The 15,129-nt window shown below is 36.8% G+C and overlaps 2 protein-coding genes across 16 annotated transcripts; one reads left to right on the forward strand and one right to left on the reverse strand.

Moving 5' to 3' along the window:
* Positions 1-434: 434 nt before the first annotated feature.
* On the forward strand, positions 435-7,872 carry LOC103979201 (uncharacterized). Its single transcript, XM_009395265.3, has 12 exons — positions 435-775; positions 891-978; positions 2,239-2,338; positions 2,446-2,519; positions 2,637-2,705; positions 4,079-4,156; positions 5,700-5,821; positions 6,176-6,248; positions 6,673-6,734; positions 6,807-7,175; positions 7,422-7,521; positions 7,614-7,872. Exons 1-12 carry the CDS (start codon positions 687-689, stop codon positions 7,764-7,766), a joined length of 1,377 nt encoding a protein of 458 aa, XP_009393540.2. The 5' UTR covers positions 435-686; the 3' UTR covers positions 7,767-7,872.
* LOC103979200 (cell division cycle 20.1, cofactor of APC complex) lies at positions 7,385-14,674 on the reverse strand. Of its 15 annotated transcripts, XM_065135307.1 has the most exons (9): positions 14,460-14,674; positions 12,796-14,177; positions 12,208-12,412; positions 11,952-12,019; positions 11,696-11,768; positions 8,932-9,010; positions 8,560-8,658; positions 7,812-7,933; positions 7,385-7,744 (listed from the first exon to the last, which is right to left on the reverse strand). In XM_065135307.1, the coding sequence occupies exon 2, from the start codon at positions 14,135-14,137 to the stop codon at positions 12,944-12,946; it is 1,194 nt and encodes a 397-aa protein (XP_064991379.1). In that variant the 5' UTR covers positions 14,138-14,177; positions 14,460-14,674; the 3' UTR covers positions 7,385-7,744; positions 7,812-7,933; positions 8,560-8,658; positions 8,932-9,010; positions 11,696-11,768; positions 11,952-12,019; positions 12,208-12,412; positions 12,796-12,943. The 15 variants fall into 15 exon arrangements, with proteins under 15 accessions (XP_064991379.1, XP_064991354.1, XP_064991323.1 ...); XM_065135282.1 differs by having other exon boundaries at positions 7,812-7,891; positions 8,560-8,629; positions 8,939-9,010; positions 12,796-14,674; XM_065135251.1 differs by having other exon boundaries at positions 8,560-8,629; positions 8,939-9,010; positions 12,796-14,674.
* Positions 14,675-15,129: the final 455 nt, after the last annotated feature.

The raw sequence follows: 15,129 nt of genomic DNA on the forward strand, positions 1-15,129 counted from the left end.
GTATTATAAACTTACCTATATATATATTATTTTTAATTTTAAATATAATATTATTAAGTTTTTTTTTTATTCAAGTTGAAGAACGATTTGAAGTCAATTAAGATCGATCTTCCGTATTTGTATCAAAGCGGTCTTAGCCAACACCATCGTCCTCCAAGTCTAATTAATCTGAACACCTACAAAACTATGTGTCTTCGTGCTTTCAAGAAGTATTGATTTTAGTATAATAGATTTTTGAATATTATTATCTTCATAATAAATATTAATATTGTGCTTTTGAATTTAATAATGTTCGATCATCATGATATTGAGGTGGTGTTGGTCACATAACACTAAGGTTTCAATCACATGAGGTGACGATCATATCATTATTATCCTATCAAATATATCTATATTTTTATTTTTTATTTTTTATATTTGTTCGATTATCTGACTCACTGATTTCAGTTGATTGATTCACCGATTCAACCAACCTGTGCCGGCGGACTCGGCATCTGCGACGACCGCGTGACAAACTCTCTCCCGTCTCCTTCCCAAACCCAAGCCACCTTTCCCTTCCCAAATCCCGATCGAAGCCCTAAGAATCAAACCCGATTCGTTTCAAGAAACCATAATTGAAGTTGTATTGCGACCCTTGCAACCGATCTTTCGAGTTGGAGGAGGAGGAGGAGGAGGGGCAGGAATCGATGGCGAGGAAGCCTAGCAGCAGCAGCTGCTGCACCATCTGCGAGGGTTCCAATCTGTCTTCCATCTGCGCGTCGTGCGTTAATTACAGGTTATCCTTTCTTTCTGGTTCTTGTTTGATCATCCATGTTCTTTATATAGCCACAATAATAATGAACGTCAAGAATCTGTTCTTGACGTTTTCTTTCCTTTTTTTCCTTTTGCAGATTGAATGAGTACAGCGTCTTGTTACGATCGCTGACGAATATCCGGGAATCCCTTTATTCCAGGCTGAACGATGAACTGGCGGAGAAGGTTGTCTTGCGTGCTCCTTAACGACGGTTCTTGAATTCACGTTTTTTGGAATCTTTCCCTATCAGATTTATGTTTCCACAATTAGTGCGTTAGATCACATGGTTAATCAGCTACATGTTGAACTTTTGCATTAGGCAAGCATCAGCGGAGAGTAATTTGCAGGGAACCAGGGCATCAGACATCCGTCATAGGAAGTTCTTTTATGGATGACCCCAAACTTGAAAAATCATTTTAGCACGGAACATGGGAAAGAACTCTGGATTGTTTATTCTTTTTTTACCTATTCAAATTGCAGCTAATTGTCCACTTCCTTTCTGTAATCTTCAAGAAACATTATCTTAGGTGTTTTGTCTCAAAGGTGTTTTTAACATAGCAAATTTTTTGATCACGTCATTTTCAGGTTCATTGTCCTTGCGGAACATTATAATCATAATAGCGTTTGATGTTTCTTATTTCCACATATTTAAAATAAAAAATAGCATAGAAGATTCTAACAATCTGAGGTCAGCTGTGTGGATCTTTTCTTGAGATAAGTCGAAGGCAAACCTAAAGTGCCAATACTTCAGGAAACCTAGACTTTATTTTGGTCATTAATATTTCTCAAAATTAATATAATCTAGGAATTCTTAAGAGTATATCTTGGACATCAATTTTGCCTAGTAGATTATTTGTTAATGTATTGAAACTCAGTTTTCATGTTCTTTCTTCTAATTGCTCATAATAACTTGTAGATTTATTACTCTGTGGATTGATTCGGACTTGCATTTCTCATTTTATCTTTGCTTACAAATATAAATTTAAACTTTCCAGCCCTACCATTGCTATCCACATGTTTAACATCTGGATGTGCATTGTTTAGGCTACTATTAAAAGTGCTTATATATTTTTAATGAGTAGATCTCCTTTCCATGAGAGAATTTGGCCTGGTTGGAAGGTGGCCTGCAGCCTTTTTAAATGTCATCTTACCATTAGGCACTGGCTCAATTCATTTGGAATCTTGGGCTATGAGTGTGCATATATTCTTTCAAGAAAAATGCGGAGCTGATCATTCTGTTGCTAGGAGTTTTTCACATGGTTGAGTTTTGGGATTTACATGGACTATAATGTGTGCACTGTTTGTTGGTTTAAGTTTGGGCTTGCCCCTAAATAAATTTGCTGTACTCTAGTCATTCTTATATTTCTTTCGCTTGTCTTTTCTTTATAAACAGTTTTGTCATAGTCTTTTTGTTATTTATCTTTTATATTGATGTTTGTGTGCAGAGGAAAGCAACTCACCAAAGTAATTGGAGAGTGACACACAATGAGAAAATCAGGAAGTTGAAGGAACATCTAACCTGCTCGAAGAGGCAACTTGTAGAAGGTTCGTCTCTTTGTAGGTAATGCTTGTGTCAGCATCAATGAGTGTATAAGGATGTTTCATTTTCTTTGTTTCTTAAACTTGTTGATGTTTTTGTTGTTCTGTTATAGTGAATGCTAAGGTTGTGGAAGCATCAAACAATTTGAAGTTGAGATTTGACTCACTGGATTCAGCTTTTGCAACAGTATTTCACACTTGACCTTTATTATTATGAATTTATGATTACCTTCTTGTTCTGAATCTTTATTAGCTGAATTAATATACTTCATGTTATCTCCTGTGAATGTTGTCTCTCTTTCAGATCAAGAACCATATGGGTTCGTTGGATAAATTGAATAGTGATCTTATTTACAGCCAGTGCTTAGCCTATGTAAGATTTTCACTCCAGTAATTTTTCTTTTCTTTATGAAGCTTTAGAATCCATGAATATATTTTTCATGTTTCAGTTGTAGCTTCATTCGCTCAAGTTTACAGACGTTATTCTTTAAAGTAGGTTCTAGACAATATTAGCTTAAAATCGTGAGACAATTATTACTTCTATTGGCTTATGTTCTTGGGTGTTAGTGTTTAGAATGTCGCAATAAATTTCTTTTGAACATATCGGATATTTTTAAAATCTTGATATTTGTTTATTATGTTAGAATATGTAGTTTCACATCATAATTAGTGGTAATAAGTAATTATCTTGCATTGCTAATTTATTTATTTTAAGAAATATAATTTTTAGTGCATAATGTTTTAGGAATATATAGAAGATAAAGATTACAATAGGATTTTAAATTGAATCTAACAATATTATGTTTAATCATAGAAAGATTGACATTTGAAAAGTTATTCCAATACTTCCATGAAATATCACCTAGGCAAGGATCACCTTTTCGGGTACCGAACCCATTTTGGAGTGTACCATGTGTGCGTACATTGGTATGTACTGATGTTTCGGAGAAGTAAAAGAAGAAGAGGAAGGGATGGTGGAGGAAGAGGAGGAAGGAGGAAGGACTAAGGAGAGAAAGAATTGTAGAGGGACGAAGAGGAAGGAGGAAGAAGCATAGGAGGAAGAGGCATCAAAGGAAGAGGAAGGACGAAGAGAAGGGAAGCGGAAGGAGGAAGAGGAGAAGAGGCATACCCATAGGCAGCTGTGCGTGATGGAGGTGTGCAGCGAGGTTGTGGCGGAGTCATAGCAGCTGTGCATGGTGAATGTTGCGTTGGAGATGTCGCTGCCGAGGTGTGCAGTTGTGCGCGACAAAGGTGCTGCGTGGCGGCAGTGTGTGGTGTGTGGCATGCGTGAGAAGATTAGGGTTAATGAGAAGAATGCTTTCCTTGGTATATGGGCATATCGGACCTGGAGCAGTCCGTGTATCAGTTTATGACCGGACCAGTACATTCCGCCTGTTTCATACTTGTTCGGGTGAAACTTTAATCCTCGCACCTAAGCATCCTAAAGTATCTGATATTTTTTAATGATACATAAAAATTAGACACTGCAAGATAGCATCAAACACATATCCTACACGTATCATATTGGATATGTATTTGATATGGATAGGCAAGAAATATGAAATATCCTTGTTTCACGGGCAGAGATACTTCAATGAATGGTACAAAAGGTGTATCTTCAAATATGAATTTTTTTGGATTCCATGCATCTATATGGTCTCATTGTATCTGATTTACTTAACTTTTTTCATGTCTATATTGGTCTTCTGTCTGATCTGTTTAGCTGACATCACTCATCTTATGCAGATGGCAATCACGTCTGAACGTCTTCACAAACAGTCGATGGTTATAAGACAAATCTGCAGGCTCTTCCCAATGCGCCGGGTAGTTACCTTTTGCTCTTTGACACAACACATACAATTATAGGTTTATGGTAGATTGGGCTCATTAACTGAGCCAACTAGGACAGGGATGGGAACCATAAAGTCACCTTAAATAGATGCTAGGTTGTGACTTTTTGATGCATGAACCCTTTCTTTTACTCCAGAGGGTTTGCAGTTCCATGCTTTCATTTAATTGGTCCTTGTGTGGTAATTTTGACTTCTTTGCCTAATGTCCACATATGACTAAGGATGTCAATGATATTTGATTACCTGTCTACATTCCATGGAAGGTGATGTCTATGGCAAATAACCTAAAAGAGGATAAAGGAACTGTATCTGACAAATCGTATTGGAAGCACATTGCTGGACTCATACATTTTTGCAGCATCTTGCAATTGTGAAAGAAGTCAAAAATATATTAAGCTTCCAAATTTTGTTGTAGAAGTCATAGTGATTTGAAAGTTATTTGAATTCTTCTCAAACTTCAATTTATAATAATATCTTTTAGATGCCAAACTGATCAGGAGATAAAACTGGAAAAATAGGTTTTACATAGTGGAAACTGCAATGTCCTGCCTTTTGATATTACTCAATGCTACATCATGACTAGCTCAGATGGGACCAACAAAACTTTGCTTGGCCTATGTCCAAAATCTTGACGATGGGGTTGCTTTTATACAAAAATAATGCTTGGACAAAGGCTGCTAAAATCCATCCCTGTAGGTTTGATTATTTCTGGAGTTATTCTTAATCTGTTTGGTATCTTGTTTAGATTTTTAACTTTTTTGGATACAGCATAGCACCTGTAATTGTTAACTTATAGACTTCAATCTGTTATTGCTAATTTTGAAATGATTCTGATTTTTTTTTGTTTTTTTTCCTTATTATCTTTCATAATCCTTGTGATAGTTATTTTTTAGAAGTCAGAATACTGGTAAACATGATAGGAAAAAGGTTAGTTTTAGTGAAAATAAGCATCAGATTTCATTAGATTAAGTGTGCTACATGATAGAATAAAAAACAATTTGCACTTGCAGGAGTTCACTAAGAGGCAAGTAAAACTTTGAATGTCTCAAAGAACCCTGGTGCAGATCAATTGATCTAAAGGCGCCTTGAGAATGAGAGAAACAAATAATACATGGCTAGAAATAGTGGAGGTGACAGTTGTGATGTTGACAATGGCAGTAATTGCAATGATCTATGATGATGGTGGTAATGGAAGTTGCAATGTCATTGGCTGGTGTTGGTGGTAGTTCTTGTGGTTGTTGTTGCCGTTTTTGGCAATAGTGGTGGTAATACAAGTTATAGTAGCATTGTGTCTGGAGGTCAGGAGGGGCTTCTTAGCTTGGAGCTGCTTCGTAGAAATGTAAGCATCCTTGCGAGGGACATTGCTAACATAGGAGATAGCCTACATTCAAATTAGAGAATACATTGACCTTCCAACATCAACCATATGATGTTGCTCCTTGCCGAGTTGCTCTATGACAATTTAAATAGCTTTAATTGTACAAGTTACATATGATGCTCTTTTATTTGATATCCAGGTGAATTTAGATGGAGCAAAGGATGGATCAAATGGTCCATATGACCAAATTAGCAATGCACGTTTACCCAGAGGACTTGATCCACATTCTGTTCCATCTGAAGAGCTTGCAGCTTCCTTGGGGTAAATTTTGCGTGCTTATAACCTTATGGGTTTTTTTTTATTTTTGAATGTTAAATTGTTTTTGTTCTAATAATTTTGAAAAGTAATATATTTAGATTTTCCAAAATTATGTAATGAACAATTTTATCAGAAATTACCTTTATTTAGTTATTGTTTGTCATTTATAACTGCACTGACCTTATGAGAAAATTCTCACATGTGCCACAGTTGAGTGCCGCTATTGTATGAACTTGTTTAACTTTTGCCAGCTTCAACATTTTCTTGTATAGCCTCCATGATGCACCTCTGAGGTTTGTGTTTATCACTAATATTTCTAAATCAATAGTAATGTCATTGCTTATTCTTTCTAACCAGGTACATGGTCCAACTGTTAAATCTTGTTGTCCCAAATTTGGCTGCTCCAGTACTCCATAATTCAGGTTTTGCGGTAAGCTATGGTTTTGTTTCCAATTATAAATGAGTATTAGTGACATCTAAAACTTATTTAATAATTGAAGGATTCTGATCGCTTAAAATTTATTATGGTCTCATGATCCAAACCTGAAAAGAAAAAATGTATAATCCCAATTTGTATGATTCTACAGGAATTATTTATGTCAAACTGGGGCAGATGACTTAATGCTTGCCTGTTTTAATCATATCAAATTAAAAGTTATTCATGAACTAATTTCATTGCATATTTATGTTCATAAGTTGGTGATTTTGATAGCTAACATCCTTGGTTAACTATGCATTTAAACAATCTGCAAGATTTAGTGTTTCTCACATACTGTATTTATTGTGTTAGTCATTCACTTTTTTGCCTTCTAAAATGGAAGAATGTTGCAACATTCTAATATTGCTTAGTTTAGGGTTCCTGCTCACTCGTATGGCAACGAGATTCATATTGGGATGCCCGACCGTCCTCGCAGAGGTATTGCATCTTAAGGTGCATTTATCTTTTATGATGCAACACACTTCATCAAATGACTTTTGTAATATGCAGCAAGGAGTATCCACTTTTCATATCACGACAGAATTTCTGCCCTTCCATTGTGGAAGAAAGTTCCTCTAACTATGATCTCTCTTCAATGGAATCAGAAAGAAAACCTTATTTAGACACTTCCAGAAGTGGTAGCTTCAGTTATTCCTGTGCCTCTCCACATTCTCTGGAGACTCACATGGATCTGCAGAAAGGGATATCACTTCTCAAGAAAAGTGTGGCATGCATTACAACATGCTGCTACAATTCCTTATGCCTGGATGTGCCTTCTGAAGCATCTACTTTTGAAGCATTTGCAAAATTATTGGTTGCTTTATCTTCTTCAAGGGAACTACAGTCAACAAGAAATTCATTGAAGATGGCATGCTCAAGGTATGAGTTCATGAGATTTTTTCATTTTTTTTAAGGCTTTTTCTCAACACTCAGTATGTACTGTTGAGTCAGTAGATCAGCATGGTACCAAACTGATTGTACCATTATTAAATATATTATTTACTTTTATTATTATTATTTGGTGTTTTAATCTATTTGTATGCTGTATTTTATTGCTATGCAAAGGAAAGCAAAGCAAGCTCACCAACTTTGGTTCAAACACTGATGTATTTTATTGCTATGCAGGCCAGCAAAGCAAGCTCATCAACTGAACAGATCGGTGTGGGATGAAAATTCGAGGGTTCCATCGAGCAGCTTCATGGGGAGCATGCAGACAACGGAATCGGTGAGTCCCAAATTCAGCACGTTAATCAGTAATGTTTTCACCTTTTGGTGTCATATCTATGATGTGCATAATACGTTTGCTGTGCTGATCAGTCGAACTCCGATGCAAGCTTCGACTACTCTGCCGAGGTGACCGCGTCTGTGAACTCTGAAAGCCTTGTGGAAGGATGGGACATCGTGGAACATCCTCGGCTTCCCCCACCGCAGTCGCAGGTTGATGCCTCCTGCAACACAATCTTCAGGTGATGCGGCTGCATTCATTCTTTTGTAGGCACAAAGGAATTGTCTAACCTTTATACATTGTCAATAGCAACTGAATACAATCACATCAGGAATGCTCTGGTTGACATCATTCTCACCTTGTCGTTTCCCTTCGAGATTCCATCAAAATAAACTCTTTGTCGAAAAATTCTCTTGGATAAAAAATATTATAGAAAAATTGTCAAGTCCAGTTAAAATGATAGAAGCTCCAAAACAGCATAATCAAATGAGTTCTAGAAAGAAAAAGAAAAATAATAAAACAATGAAGCACATCATAAATTGTCAAACATCACAATATTGCAACTATGTGGAGCCATTTCCCAAACAATCAATATTGGTGAGAATGCTACCAATATGCATAAACAATAAACAACATGCAATCAATAAAGTTTAGAATTAGAATTCAAGATTATAAATACTTTCAAAAGTTCAATAAAGTATTTCTATTTTCACCTTTGTTTCTTCATTTTTATTGATCCTTATAACCTAGAATTTAGATAATTTATATTACCAATAAATTATGAAAAATAATCCTAAAATAAATTTCTTTGAATTTTGAGCCATTTTTTGATCTTTTTTTTTTTGAACCAGGGCCTAATAAGGCCAATCAGCACAAGATGGTGCGATATAAGAACATTTACCTACAGCAGCATATAAGAACATTTACTACATAACAAGCCCTGTGATATAAGAATAACTAAGGACTAAACAACCACAATGCAATCATTAGGTAAAATATAAACCAATAAATTGAGAAGGCAGAAGCAAGATTTGTTACCTGAGTATATACAAGTTGATGGCACTTTCACAGTTTCACCAACAGTGCATCTTCAACCCTTCCATATGAGCTGAGCTATCCATATGACACGAAATCACACTGTTCGGAATGGGTATATATTTCAAAAAAAAAAAAAGTAAATTAATTAATAAATTAGTGGTTCAGTTTTACAATTTAACCTTACTGATTGAATTATTGAATATCATGTAAGATTGGATCAGATAAATGAGTCACATTTCCATTAAACATTAACCAGTTGAGGCCAGAAGCATGTTGATGATGATATCATTGTTCCAGCCCCGACTATATACTGAGCAGTTCAGATTTGAATGTAAATTTCTAGCATGCTTATTAAATATGTAACATTTCAACCTGATACCATTTCATCCCTAGCTTCCGATGTCTGCTCTAGTGAAGCATAACGATTGCATTTTTCACCAAATAACCCAACCTATAAAAGAAAAAAATCTCCATCACATGTGTGTTTAGTAACTGCTGCTAGCTTAATCTCACTAGATAAACATTGAAGTAGGCAACAACAAATATCAATTCAGATGTCAGTCTTATACTTATAAGAAATATAATTTACTTTTTGAGTCATGAACTAGTCCATAATGTAATAGTTAAGATTCATGCTCATGACTTGATACAGTTTCACGCTGGCTATAATAGCCTAGTGCAACCCTCCACCTTTTTCATCCGGGCTTGGGACCGGCATTGGCAGTGTTAAAACATATGTATCATAACAAGAAAAACAAATATAAAATGGAAACAAAATTTTCCTGTTAAAGGATAAAACCCAATAACAATTTAAAATTAACAATTGCTTATTTGGAAAATAAGTATACTTTTGTCAACAATGAGATCCTTTTTATGCTACATATAAAAGTGAAATAATTGTTATTGTTTTCTGTATGGTGGTAGTTTTGGTGGGAAAAGGGACAACCATCATTGAAAATGATATCTAACAAAAACACAAGGCCCTTTAAAGCAAAATATTCACAAAAAAGTGCCTTGTGTCCTCAACTGAGCCATCACGTTAAATTTTAATATAACTAGGTCGAGCAACATGTCTTACATTCAATGCAACAAAGCCAAAATGTACACAAGTCAAAAACAAAAGTACTTAAGATGCACTTGTTCATTTCAATTTGTTTCACTCCCATGCCCTCTTTGTCAATTAGAGAAGTCATGAAAGAATAAGGTCTGGTAGAAGGTAGGAGAGAATCAAGTTGTAAATGAGTATTATAGACACTACAATTTTCAGTCTCTAAAGTCTGTTTTAACTGAATGACACAAAGGTGCTTGTTTATTGTTTAAGCTAATCCATTGATGAGTGAACCATCCATGATATCTCTTCTTCCTTCAAATGTGTTCCATCACTTGTAAGTCCACTTGTAAGTCTAAAGGTGTAGCACAAGAACTATAAAATGCTTTATTAGGCATTAACACTTGTCAACCCTCTAAAATTGCTTCTAAACAATTTCAATTACTATGATTAATTTACCTCTAGTAATAAACATTTGCTGTAACGTAACCAATGATGAAAAAGACCCTTGCAAGCAAAGGCTGATGCAGTATTGTAAATTCCATAAGAAACAAATTAAAAAGACAACAAAAAATGTGATGAACCTTACAAATAGTGTCCATATGTCCCTATAATCCAAACGCTGGCCAAACAAAACATCTAGGGGAGTGGATCCTTAGATGACATCTAAAATATAAATTCTTATATGGAAATCCTTAACCAAGATGCAAAGATGAAAATTCACTTCCTATGCCACCAAAATTTACAGGAGTAGATCTTGGAATAATTGAACCTTTTTCAATACTTTGCAATATATCATTGAAGAACTCAAAAAGTTTATAAGGGAGAGAGAACATCTCATTATTTAATGTCGGAGTGGTGAAGAGTGTGTTTAAGTGAGATATGAGCCACCAATTATAATGTTATGTTGCCCAAGGATGTAACATTCAAAGCCTAAGAACTGCTCCTTGCTTTTCATTTTGTTAAATAACTTTTGACAAATAATGTTAGCCATATCAGCTTAGAGACTATACAAAATTTTCACTTCAGAGATATAAAGAAAGAGAACTAGTCATTTGTACATCGATAAATTCGCTCTAGATTTTACGTTCAAACGTGCAAGGCTTCAAGTCAAACCCTAACTGAGACCTAGTCGAAGGACATCTTCTGGATGGCTACACATCAGTTAACAATTAACTCAAATAATGAAAGAACAAATAAAGATGAGTAAATGGGACAACAATAAAAAGATGAGCAAACCCCGTGTGCATAAATAAAAAAACTCAGAAGGATTCCATTTGTAGTTGGTAAAACTTCAATTCTCCCATTCTTTTGCATAACTTCACAATATCAAATCGATTTCCAGCTTCACAATCAAAACACCAACAACCACTAATCAAGATGAAATGAAGGTTGAATACACACCCTCCCATTGTGCATGGTGTATGTACCGATCGTCATCATCGTTGACCTTTCTCTTGCTCCAAATGAGAACCTTTGAGACTAAATCCAACCATTCCTAACTAACCTATGCTGCAACACCATTGCCGCAAGCCTCTAGTGTTAAAAATTAACAAATTTCCATATTTGTTGCCGAAATATGAACTAAAACATCCTCTTTCATGCCTCTCATTATTTTTAGACTTTAAGACTACATGTTACATTCTTTTGAAAGGGTAACCACAATATAAAAATATAGTCAAATGATAGCATTGAATTTTGATGAAACTTAGTAAAAACAAGAGAAAGGTAATGTACTAATATAAATGTGTCAGCCAGATGCATAAATATTCTGAATGAGCATTCCTATGGATTGTGACAAGAAACACTCCCTAGCCAAAGATTCTGAGATATGTGAAGTTAAATTTATGACTAATGAATGCTAGCCAACAACAAAATATAGATACATACAAGGGACTCTGCTAGTGCAAATAATTATAACTCAAAGAAACAAATCATTTCCTGGAAATTATAGATTATTCAAATATAATGTTTTAAATATTTAACTGGATTCATGTCAGTTTAATTTGGTGGAGTTATCATAAATTGTTTTCTACAGAAGTTATGGAACAATTTACTGAAAGTTTTAAATATTATGCATTACATTACCAGTTGCAACACCACAATTTTCCAAATGTTTACCGTCTGAGAAAAATCCCAAGAATCCTTAACGTCTTTGTATCTGCAAATAAAGATAAAACAAAAAACACCATTGCATGTGAAAAGAAGTACTCTGTCATGACTTTAGAGCTACACAAATTCAGTTCTTCAAACCTCCTAAATGGTCCTAAAAGAACATAAAAATCTGTAGGTTACTGGATATTTTATGAAACCACAACTCAGCAAAGAGCTAAAATCATGTTACCTCTTGGACTAATCATCGAACATGACAGTAGTTCTGCAAAGCCTCTGAGCAAATGCTTCTCTTTGTATCTACAGATGAAGACAGAAAAATAATATAGTAAGATTTTAATGTTCATGTGAAACAAGTATTTTGTTGTGGCATTAGAGCTACGTAAAGTTCAATTCTTTAAAGTTTCTAAAATGGTCCAGAAAGAAGATAAAATCCTGAAGGTTAATTGATAAAGTCAGCAAAAAAGCTGGAAACATAAAAAAGTTACCTCTTAGATCTAGTTATGCATAGATCTCCTGGTGTCGAACACAATTGTTGTTGTGCATGTGATCTCTTCATGTGTGATAAAAAGTACTTTGTTGTCACAGTACAGTGACACAGAGTTCGATCCTCCAAGGTTTCTAGAATGGTCCCAAACAGCATATACATCTGAAGTCTATCGGATATCATAGCAAACCTCAACTTGGCATAATCTGAAATATACAAGAAGTTACCAAGATTAGCATAAAAGATAACCAAAAGATATATAGTCAACACTAAGATTCTCAAACTGAAAAAAAAATCGACACTAAAACAAAAAACAGAAAGAAAAAAAAATATTAACAAAATCATTGGAATGTTATATTATTGTAAATATCAAAACTAGAACACAGTTGCTTAAAAAATGTAGCAAAAAGATGTAGTAATCACCGATGACATATTTCATCAATCTGGGAAAGATATATCTCATAACTATGCAAAACTGAAAGAAAAATAGACAATAAATCAGACTTGTGGTTGCAGGTGCATAGTTATGTTAGAAACAAGCCTATAAATGCTGTAAAAATTAAAGCAAGGTCGAAAGTTTCTAACTCACCTTAGGTGCCTCAACTGATATCCGAGGATGTTACATTTGTAATGCTTGTGTGAAAGTATGCTGCCTTGTCGATGCCACCAAACTTCCCTGTGCAACACTAAGGGATCTTCTTGTCAACTGTCATAATCTTATCCACCCATCGGCCTTCTCATCTTATGACATTAAAACGGGCAAAGGGCACTGAACATTTGGAAGCCTCAAAGATGTTCCAGAACTTGACTGTCTCGTCTGCTGCTGCAGAAGCTACTGTACCTCCCACTGGGCTCCTGGCAATGAAAAGGACCCGTGATGAATGAGCGGAAAGCTCAGCAGCCCTCTTCATCGATGGGTAATTCCACAGGATGAGTTGATTCTTCGGAAACCCATGGGAGGTGAGCAATTCAGATTTATTCGTGTCCCATAACAATGAACAAACTTCAGAGCCGGTATTGACCGTGTTCAAGCAAGCACCATCAATAGTGTTCCAAAACTTAATGCGACGGTCGTAACGTCCTCCACCAGAAGCCAGCAGGTTGCTCCGAGTCGGGCACCAATCAAGGGCCTTCACAGTGGAAGTATGACCGCTCAATCTGTGAAGCCATTGATGTCGGCGTGGACAGTCATTTGGGACCGCCATGCAAGCGTCCCATATGTGCACCAGTTTATCCTGCCCTCCGCTCGCGAGATACCGGCCCGACAACCCCGACCATTTCAGGTTACAAACTCCAAGTTCATGCCCTTTATAGTCACAGATGGCATGGTCTGGCTTCCTGAAGTCATAATCGATAACACTTCCATCGGATTTCCCAGCTGTCAGGACCGAATTACTTCTCCAGGCAAGTGACAACACCTTGGACTGCTTGTCGCCTGAGACCCCGTCCAGGACACGTCCTGTTGATCCGTCAACCAGGGCCAGATCTGAACTGCCTAATGCGAAAGCAAGAAATTTGCCGTCTGGGCACCAGCTGACGCTAGTGATGGGTCCGTTGCCATCTAGGGCTCGTTGAAGCACCGAGGCGGACTCGTTCGCGGCATCCCATAGGCACACCGTGTCGTCGACGCCAATCGCCAGCATATTATTGCTTCCCCAGTCGAGGAGATTATAACTAAAATTGTCTAACATGCCGTAGACCTCCAAAACTTTCTCTGGTTTGTCGGGGATTTTCCTCTGTTGCTGCAGATTGGCGTCGTAAAATTGGGGCACTTCGTCGGCCGGCGCCGCGGGTGCACTTTTGAAAGCGAGGATACGTGACCTGTTCTTCAACACGCACTGATCAAGAAGCTTTTGGTACGCTGACCTCGATGACATCGCACCAGGTCTCGAAGGCGTCGTTAGGGCATAGTGCGCGAAGTCCATGTCCATCGCCGATCGGAACGGGATGAAGCGGTCGTACTCTATGCGCCTAGGACGAGAAGTAGCCATTGTTTCCAATTGAAACCAGAACGACAACCACAGAGGCGACCGAAAACGATCAAGAATACCAAGAAAGATCGATCTATCCGGGAGAAACTCAAACGGGAAGAAACCCAGACGACGGAAAACCAACGATCGATCAAAGATAAAACCAAGAACGAGATCTTTAGCCACGGAAAACCTCAGATGCGGACGATCACAACACAAAATCCAACGAAATGTTAAACCCTAATTGCAATTTCGACAGTTCAAGAATCGAGCGAAAAGAAACCTCAAGAAAACGAAGAAGGAAGATCAGCAGCAACAAGAATCGGAATGCTTCCCCTAAATCCGACGCCGAGGACGCTCGCAGATGCGGCCGTTCGTCGGAGAGCAGCTCCGACCTGCGCAGGACGACGAGGAGATCGCCAAGAGAGCAAAACAGAGCCAAGAAGAAGAGAGCGGGAGAGATGGGAGAGACGTGGGAGAGACGTCAGGTAAGGCAAGGGCTCGGGGGGGCCCGACTTTATAGGGAACTCCACCGACGACGACGTAGCGGTTGTTAGTTTTCTTGAAATCGTTCCGTTATACGCTACCAACCAATACGTAGCGGCATGATTTTATGTCGTACCGTTATAATGGCATCTAACCCCGTTACGTTGCAAGTGTCGAATCGGACCGCTGTTCTTGATTGTTGGTGGTTGCTCTGATGACGTTACCTTGTTTGAGTAAATTATAGAATTATATAATTACATTTATTTGTTTTGAACAATAAATTATATATTTGCTTCAATGTTGAACGAATATGATCCAAAAAAATATATATTAATCTTAAAAATAAATTTGATAGTTCTCTCGGAACAATCTTGATGTAAATGAAATATAAGTAATGATGTTCCACTCTTGGAAACCCATGTTTTATTTTCCACCCTTCTAGTGATGAATTTAAATTAAATTCGAAG

Source organism: Musa acuminata, chromosome BXJ1-3 (genome assembly GCF_036884655.1).
Source record: "Musa acuminata AAA Group cultivar baxijiao chromosome BXJ1-3, Cavendish_Baxijiao_AAA, whole genome shotgun sequence".
Lineage (NCBI taxonomy): Eukaryota > Viridiplantae > Streptophyta > Magnoliopsida > Zingiberales > Musaceae > Musa > Musa acuminata.